General features: G+C 33.8%; 1 protein-coding gene across 4 annotated transcripts; it reads right to left on the reverse strand.

Annotated features, from left to right (window-relative positions):
• Nucleotides 1–2,097: 2,097 nt before the first annotated feature.
• LOC111376340 (two-component response regulator ORR26-like) lies at nucleotides 2,098–6,791 on the reverse strand. 4 transcript variants are annotated; one of them, XM_022999292.1, is made up of 6 exons: nucleotides 6,486–6,605; nucleotides 4,891–5,024; nucleotides 4,479–4,631; nucleotides 3,974–4,360; nucleotides 3,763–3,839; nucleotides 2,098–3,584 (listed from the first exon to the last, which is right to left on the reverse strand). In XM_022999292.1, the coding sequence occupies exons 2-6, from the start codon at nucleotides 4,913–4,915 to the stop codon at nucleotides 2,499–2,501; spliced, it is 1,728 nt and encodes a 575-aa protein (XP_022855060.1). In that variant the 5' UTR covers nucleotides 4,916–5,024; nucleotides 6,486–6,605; the 3' UTR covers nucleotides 2,098–2,498. The 4 variants fall into 4 exon arrangements, with proteins under 4 accessions (XP_022855060.1, XP_022855059.1, XP_022855058.1 ...); XM_022999291.1 differs by lacking the exon at nucleotides 4,891–5,024 and having other exon boundaries at nucleotides 6,486–6,791; XM_022999290.1 differs by lacking the exon at nucleotides 6,486–6,605 and having other exon boundaries at nucleotides 3,763–3,836; nucleotides 4,891–6,448.
• Nucleotides 6,792–9,346: the final 2,555 nt, after the last annotated feature.

Consider the following 9,346-nt stretch of genomic DNA (forward strand, 5'->3'; position numbering starts at 1 on the left):
TTTTACAAAAAGCCTATCAGAAGTCACTCTTTATGTCAAGAAAAAAGGGAATGACATTCTTATTGTGTCATTGTACGTGGATGACTTGTTGGTGACAGGTAATAATGCCAAATTTGTTGATGAATTCAAGCAAGAGATGATGCTGATTTTTTATATGATAGATCTTGGTCTAATGATATATTTCCTTCGTATGGAGATCAAACAAGATGAAGGAGAAGTTTTCATTTGTCAAAGAAAGTACGTTAAAGAAATACTTAAAAAGTTTCATATGGAGGAACGCAAAGTAACGGCTTCACCAATGAGTCAGAAGGAAAGCTTAAGTAAGGAAGATGCCACAAATAAATTCAAAGAAGGCTATTTCAGAAGCATAGTTGGATGTCTAATGTACCTAACTGAAACTAGGCCAGATATCCTTTTTGCTATAAGCATTCTCTCTCGTTTTATGCATTGTGCTAGTGAAATGCGTCTTAAAGCAGCAAAAAGAGTCATTAGGTACATCAAAGGGACTATTAACTTTGGTATAAAATTCAGGAAGTGTTAAAACTTCAAGTTGATGGGATTTTCTAACAATGATTGGGGTGGATCCGTGGATAATATGAAGAGTACGTCTGGGTACTACTTTAGTTTAGGATCTGGTGTGTTCTCTTGGTGTTCTAAGAAATAAGAGATTGTAGCACAATCTACTACAGAGGCTGAATTTGTTGCTGCTACTGCAGCAGTGAATCAAGCATTGTGGCTAAGAAAATTGTTATGTGATTTAAATTTGAAACAACTGAATGATACGGAGGTATTTGTGGACAATCAGGCTGCAATTACAATATCTCATAATCCGGTTTTTCATGGAAAAACTAAACATTTTAAGATTAAGCTATTCTTTTTTAGAGAAGTGCAAAAGGAAGGAGATGTGAGCTTAGTTTATTGCAGATCTGAAGATCAGCTTGCAGACATTTTCACAAAACCTCTGCTAGCAAACAAATTTGAGCTTCTTAGGCAAAGTCTTGGAGTTTGCAACTCCTAATGCAAGGAGAAGTGTTGGTTATTTGCATCAAGACCACTACCTACTTGATGCCCACGTGTTCCTAGGTTGAAGGATTTGGTTAATTTGTTATAACGTGCAGTAAGTCATGGCCTGATTCATGGCCACTTTGGTAGTTGTTCAATTTTTCTTTTTTCTATATAATGTAAGCTTGATGCATTATGAATGCAAGTTTCAATTCCCGTATATCTTCCTCCATTTTTCTTAATTTTGCTCTAAGAAATATCATTTATCAAATTGTTCTTTCATCTTTAAAACTAACAGATATAGCGTGGTTTGTCTTGTAGTATTGTCCAGATGATAGGTCTTATGACTTGTCATAGTTTCCAAATTTCTTAAGTGGTTATGAACCAGAGGAGAATCTGAAATTGAGAGACTTATATTTCGAAGTCTAATTTGCCTTTAATCGTGTATCTTTTTACAGATGTCAATGATAAAGCCTCGTTCTCCTAAATTCCAAGGAAAGGAAGCATCCAGAATCCCAAGTGTTGATTCAAGACCATCTTGAAGGCTTTCAGTGAAGATGGGTGATTCAAAGAACGTTGCAGGAAAGAATAGACCCCCTCAGGTCAATGAGTCCAAGTTGTTTGCAAAGATAAGTATGAATGAATACGTCTCCAAATATCCAGTCTTGAGCATATTGGTGCTTTGTCATATTATGTACTAGAAAGGAAATGAAGTTGTAAAAAATAGATTTTACAGCAGTTTATGATGAAAAATAGTTGTTAGATAGCACTAGGCAATACATTAGATATCTATCATCCATACGAAGTTCTTTAGGATTTAGATTGCTGTTTTCACTTTTCAACAGGGGCTAGAGTTAAGATAACAGATTTGCTCTTCTAACACCTTCGTGTATTTTCTAGCCATAAAAGTGCAAAAGATTTACCAGTTCTGTATTGTACTATCATTGCCAGAAATTTTTTGATAATGGAAATTTCTCTTCCACTGTTTTCTTAGTTTTTCCCATGACCAATGCTACATGTACACGGAAAATGTACAAATAGATTTACGGAGTGCCACATGGCAACATATCATTAAATTTTGAACAAAAAACATAGTTAAAACAGTCAATCAAGTGCTGCCATTTCATCACTTGTAAAGTTGCCTATGCATTTCCCTGTACAAGTATCATTTCTGTCTCCCATACCATTAGATGCAGCTACATGTTCTTAGGCAAGTAAATAGACACTTGGAACATAAAGCATTTTGCATCTACCGAGTTTGAGAAGTACAGATTGATCTATAATTTTCAATTAAAGAAACTTTGTTAGTCTCCCTCTAAGGGAGAACACAGACGAGAGAGTAGAAGTTCTTGAGAAGCTTCCTTATTAAGCTTAATATTTGCCATCACCTTAGGGTACATGCTTAATAGTTCCTTTACAAGCCAGGCAACTTGAATATCAGAAAGATGCCTACTCTCATTGATGATATCTAACAAGCAAATTTGCTGATTAAAGTTTCAGGCAATAAATAAACCTTGGTCCATTACAGGATATTCCATTGCCTCACTTTGATTCCCATAGTCGAAATTCAGTGAATCATACAAGAGGGGTGGAATGTCAGCAATAAGCTCTTGATTACTGTGAGCAAAAGATTCTATAGTCTCAAATCCAGCATTCTGTGGATGAAAATCACCTTGAGGAGAATAACCTTGAAATTCCTCGTCCCACAATCTGAAACCTGATCCAATTCCAAGGATTAGGCTTCTCTGTGAAGAGTCGATATCATTAAGTAGAATATGTTCTAAGCTGTGATTCTTCATGTTCCACACAGAGCATGGAATCGGCTCATATTCTTGACAGACTGTCAAAAGGCTTTCGGGTTGGACAGAAAACAACTCAGCTTTACTTTCAACTGGATTTACTATCCCGATACCTTTGCTTTTTCTTTTGCTTTTGCTTTTGATGCAGTTATGCCTGATGTCTACTTGTTTATCTTTTTCGTCAGCGGAAGGTATCGGATGGTGGGAGAGAATCGGTTCTGTGCAATCCACTTGGATGTGATTCTTAGACAGTGGAAGATGACTGAAACTATTCTCAGAATGGAAATGTGGCTTGTTTTCTTGTTTGAACTGAACCGGTTGAACTTCTGCACTCCAAGATTGCGACTGGAACTGTGGCTTATGTTCTTGCTTGAACTGCACAAGTGGAACTTCTGTCCAAGAAAACTGAGCCGGGACCTTAGGTTCGTATCTCACATTCGAACCAATTTGTCCGGAAGAGTGGTTGAGGCCGGTTATTGAATTGCTGCTTTTCTGGGGATCAGTTATGACTCCAATTAGTTCTTCCTTTGATTCAGCCATTTGAACTGAAGCAATCTTCATATCCTCCCCACAAATTTTGGAATCGACACTCTTAATAGGGATCTTGTTTCCACAAACAACATAGCTTCCATTTGTATCGTTATTTTGTGGCGCAGTGCTTGAATTATGAAGGCAAACATTATCAGCAGTGTCTTTTGTAGAGACGTCCGATGGCTTCATCCCACTAATCGAGGCTTCTAGCTCATTTTCTTTCTGCAATCTACTCAAATAGAGGCGATACTTCTGAAAACATTAAAAATAATACTTCAGAATTTTAGTTATCGTAATTTTGAAGACTCTTTATCATCTCATTCCTACGTAGAGTACGTGAAATGCAGACAGTATAAACAGGTAAAGATGGTTTTTTTATCAGACAATACCTTCAAGTTGGTAATAGTAAAAGAAGTCGAATAATGTTTACCTGCAAATGGCTAGCAACATTTTCTCTTGTTAACCAGGGCACTCCCATCAAGTCAAGTATTTTCTTAGGGCCAACTTCTATCAAACATTAACAAGTACAAGGTTTTTGTTAGAACCTAGGGTAATAAACAATATCATCTATAAAATTAAATGAAAAAGAAATGCCTTCATAATAAAGATAGAATGGATGACTGAAGAAACGAGCAACTTACTATCAAATCCAAACTGATTTACAGCTTTCACAAACTTCTGATGAAGATCGACAGTCCAAACTACCCGAGCTTTCTTAACAGATGACGGATCACCAGATTGTCTATCGTCCTGCTTGAAGTCAACATCTTTTCTTTTCTTTCCTGTAATCAGATCGGCTCCACAAAACAAGTAGCCATCGTCAGATTGTTCCATACCATTTCTCATCATCTGAATTTCTTCGAGGCCTTCATGACTTTCAATATATCTCACCTCGTGTATCCTTTTTCTGAAAACATGTTGCCATATGTTTCGAAGCTCTTTCATTCTTATTGGCTTAAGAAGATAATCGCATGCACCATGTTGAACCCCTTTCATCACCCTGCTTGTTTCTCCGTCAACAGACATCACTGCATAGGTTCATTGATTACGGTTTAGTGTTTTCTATCAAAAGTAGAATTGACAAGGAAACACAAGATACTTTTAATTTGGTATGCACAAACATATATAGGCGACAAGAATACTCACTTATAACGGGAAGATCCATTTCTAAACCGACATACTCTAGAAGCTTGAAACCATCCATATCAGGCATATTGACATCACTGATTACAATGTCAAATCCGTCTTTTCTTTCTCGGAGCAATTGCAGAGCCTCTTTTGCAAGATTACATGTTGTTACTGAAACTCCCCCCAAAATAAAAAGAGAAAGCAGTTGAAATGGTTGCGGATGTCATGTTGTTCAAAATGTCAAAGAACAAATTTAAAAGTTCAAATACAAGTTGCTGAAGAAAACCCTCTTCAGTCTTCTCACACTGTTCGATACATGGGGTATAATATTGTACTGTTTATGAAGTTCAATTGCAGAAAATAAAAGGTACTATGCTGACAGGGTAACATTAAGAGTAATGCTTTAATCATTTCCGTGCAGAAAGAGAACCTTTCAGTACAATGTCACACTGCATAAATATTTTCGGTATACTGGCATGAATCTGAAGACTGCATCCATAAATTGGCGACTTTTCGACGAATACACAGTGTTCTGCTCTCAGATTAGACGATCCTAAGTATTTTCTAGAAACAGAACCAGGATACAGCGTCAATTCACAGCTATGAAGTGGGAAAAAAGAAGAAGAAACAAATAGGTGCCTACTATCAATGATTAAATGAAGGTCTAGAAGAGCCACCATGCAGAAAAGGCTTCAAACTGGGGAACTAAACAAATGGATAGAGAGACTCAAAGTAGATGTGAAGATTTAAATAGTTAATTTTAACCATAGTGCAATCATTTTGAGTCCTTATGGGGCCACATCGATACTCATTAAAAAAGCAAAAACTATGCTCATAAAAAATAAATAGTGGACAAACTAATGTTTACAGCTCAAGATAGTCCATATGGGTATTGTTCATCCATGGGCGTTAAAGAAAGTGACCAATAAGTTAAAGTATATTCCTAGAGTTCATCATCTTCATACACATTGGCTCTTGATCAAGACTCAGAACTTCCACTTCTAATATCCCAAAGTAAACTCTTAACAGATTAGGGACACTTTCATCTAAATGATTAATCGAGAGATTACAAGACGTTGGACATAGAACCTGCTGAAAACATTTTCACCAGAAGTAACAAAAGAAAGAATTTGGGTCGAGCTGGGATTCTATATTGTGTATTACAACTCGATTTTTCTAAGTATACACCTCAGGTCCATCAGTTGATGAAAAACTTGACCTGAATTTAAAAAAGGTTAATTATTTTGGAGGAGAATAATTCCAATTAACAAATATAAAGACTAAAACAGACGAAGAGAACAGGAAATATTCTTGGTCTTCGCTTGTTGGTCTTGTAAAGTTCGAGCAGAAATAATTGGTCATTCAATATTGTGAAGTAATCGAGACAAAATCGGAAAGAGATATGAAAATCTTTCTTTTTCAAATTAAATCAAGCAACAAATCAATAAGGCATACTTTTGGTATCATTACACAATTGCACAAGGATGAAACTCAAAACTTTATATCTCATCACTGAACTTCACCAGGAACAATCATACTATAACCAAGATATATAACTTTCGAGCGAAAACACATAAAAAATGGAAAAGAAAAATGAAAATTCAATTCCAAAACGAAGCAAGTCATAGTTGCAGACTTTAAGCTCCCACAAAAAATCAGTATGTGAAGTGTTTTTCAGTATATATAGTACTGGATAGGACAAGACAGTATAATAAATAAGATTTTAGCATTTTCTTCTTGCAAAATACCAAACATGAAAAAATAAAAGTAAAAGTAAAAAATAAAACTCAGATAAAATGTCCCGTATACCAACTCAAAACCTCAGTATAACACAAAAATAAACCCCCAAAAAATCAAAGGAACAAAAAAAATGAAAATTAACTTTGAACAAATATGTCAAGAAGATAATCCACAGTAAATAACTAGTACAAAACATGAAAAAAGAAGATAATTGCACTGATAAACCATGTAATAAAAATAATATCAGAATCACTGAAAAAACTGATAAATTTATTCGAAGAGAACCTTCATATGAACACTTCTTGAGCATCTTCTCAAGAATCTTCAACCAGGTGGAATCATCATCAACAACAAGAACCCTAAGACCTGCCGGAAAAGCATCTGGTCTCGGAGAAGAAAACCCAGTAGTCTCCATCAAGAAAGTTGAGATTTTTCAGCAGAAAGACAGTAGATTCAAGTACTGCAGAAAGATATACAATACTATATAAAATGTACACTTACTTATGTCTAAATTTTAGTAGTGTAGCAGAGAGAGACAGAGAGTTAAGAATTGGGAGTTAAAAAAAAATGATGGAGTTTGTGGCTTTTAAGGGAAGAAGAGAGCAAAGAATATTTGGCGCCGACGGTATATCGACGTAGTTAAAGGTCCATGGACATTTGCTCACGCCCTATTGGTCACTACGTAGTACACAACTTACAACTTTCATTGCATGTGTTTATGCTCAATCGCTAGTTACCGATAATGAGCTAATTTTAAACTCGAATCGCAAAATTAGAGTTCTTATGTATGAAGTCCAAAATGTCAACAATCTTCATGTCTAAAAATATGACAATAAATTTGATCACGATCGAAAATCGTAAATACGCACAACATCGTGTTTCATTTCATGTACTTGATAATGCTATTTTTGGATGGAAATACATTTTAGTCATCTTCTCCGTGGTTTAAAAAGAGTAAATCACATATTCAAGTATAAGACATTATTGTTAGTTTCGTAAAAATTAAATATCCAACCTGCAAAGATATATCTTCCATTATTAGATAGAACATGCATAAAAACCTTATAACCTTTGTTGTTGTGCTAAATTCAGGTCATGTTGAATAATTGATATTGGACTCTTGCAATTAAAATAATTTAAACTTGAATAAAACTTTACTATTAATTTTAATACCTTAATATTTCTTTATTGTCATGAATTTATATTATATTCAATGAAAAAATAATGGACAAAACCAAGAAACTTTTAGTCTTTGTTGACCTGAATAATAAATATAATTAGATCCTAATTAGTAAAGTTTACTCTAGACAGTTTACTAATTGATTAATATCTATGCAAGTACTCCAACTAAAGAGATGGTAATTCTTTAGACATTAGTAGTGTATAATTCTTTACCCGATTAATGAAATTGTTGCAATATGATGAAAGACAAACGAGTGTCTTGTAAAATCGAGCATCATTTCTTATTTGTACTTTGATCATAAAATATTGGACATACTGTTGAATAAATCATCTCAATCTTCATAGAAGAAAGAATATTGATCACGAAGTGGCATCTGAAAAAACCTTAAAAAGTTTGTCAAGAATTTAACCTTTATGAAGCTGGAAAGTGAAAAAAGTGTCTCCACCTATGTTTGCTTTATATGGACAAATAGCAAGACAAAATATCGAGTGTTACTTTCATGTTGAATATCATAATGAAATTTGAGTGTTACTATCACGTTGAAAATCATCATGAAATTTTTATTCATATTTATTTGTTTCAAGAGCATGAATCATATTCGTCGTAATGTTATTTTTTTACTGTAAAATCATTTATTTTCAAATGAAAAATTTAGAACATGCACCTAAACCTTGGAAAGCATGCTATTCTTTCGAAGTAGAATAATTATAATTTTGAAATCATTAAAGCAGAAGCACTATTTTTTTCACCTCTTCAAAAGCACAATCAAACATATTTCCTCAAGGAATGCTAAAGCAAATTTAATTAGTGACCTCAAACTAATTAAGCAAATAGTTGAGGTACAACTGGTTGACAAAGAAGCTTGTTAAGGACCACTTTGGCACTATGATTTTCACTATCTTGTGTTAAAATCTTATAATTCAAGATCAGAGGCGGAGACAAGAGGGCTAAGTCCATTTATTTTTATATTTTTTTTATATAAGAATAAATTTGTGGATTTTTTTTTTCTTTTTGTATTAGTCGAGTGCAAAAAAAAAATAAATAAAAATAAGAACGGCCCTTTCCTAATTTCTTCTCTGTACAAAATGTGTCTAGTAGATAATATTAAATTAAATTGTGCATAAAGTTGAATAGAATTTTAACCATTTTCTAAAAAAATCCATCTATTAGATATGTCTAAATCACTAAATCTTAAATCTAATCCTATTGTTAGGTCTCTATTTGTGATTGATTATTCCTTATATAAAATAAAAAAAATGAAATGATAATTAAAGTCAAAATAGTTAAGAATTGATCGTATAGTCCTTTGGAAGAGTAAAAAATTTTCAAGAAGATCACATATAATCTATGGAGTGCAATTAGAAGTTAAAAGAGTATCAAAGTATTGCACAAGTTTTGTTCCAATTTCTCAGTTACATGTTCCAACAAATTTTTCACATAGAAAACATTCGAATTTGAAATGGTAATTCTAGAAAATTGCAGCCTTTGGAGTTAGCTTTTTAAAGCATTTTGAATCACCTTAATTGGACATCAAAAAAGAAAATTATGATGAAAAAACTAATCGCTGATTGGGGACAGCTCGCTGGCCGTCCCAAAGGCGCTCGAGCGACGATTCACCGGACAGTCACCCTAGTTCATGTAAAACTGTTAATTTTCTATCTCGATCAACATAAAACACTTCAATTATAAATATACAAACCATGGAATGCCCTAAAGCATGGTTTTACATTATATTCATTATATAGATCATTCTTTGAAGATCATAAACTCATTCCAAAATATCTCTTGATTCAATCACAAATATATTTCCATATTTGTTCTCAACTATTGTGTTTAATTGATTGAACCTTTGTTTCAAGTCAAGAGAACATTCTTTGAAAATCCATTACATATTCCAATAAATCTCTTGCCTCAACTATAGATCAAAACACAATGTTCCAACATCAAACAAAGCCTTACCTTC

The sequence above is a fragment of the Olea europaea genome, unplaced genomic scaffold, assembly GCF_002742605.1.
Source record: "Olea europaea var. sylvestris unplaced genomic scaffold, O_europaea_v1 scaffold1492, whole genome shotgun sequence".
NCBI lineage: Eukaryota > Viridiplantae > Streptophyta > Magnoliopsida > Lamiales > Oleaceae > Olea > Olea europaea.

Excerpts from the sequence above, each read along its gene's own strand:
- LOC111376340 (XM_022999289.1), bottom strand. The coding sequence starts at position 5,140 with ATGGTGGCTCTTCTAGACCTTCATTTAATCATTGATAGTAGGCACCTA. Across the intron at positions 4,632-4,890 it reads GTGTGACATTGTACTGAAAG|TAACAACATGTAATCTTGCA; the intron begins GTTCTCTTTCTG and ends GGGGAGTTTCAG. Across the intron at positions 3,585-3,762 it reads ATGTTGCTAGCCATTTGCAG|AAGTATCGCCTCTATTTGAG; the intron begins GTAAACATTATT and ends TAATGTTTTCAG.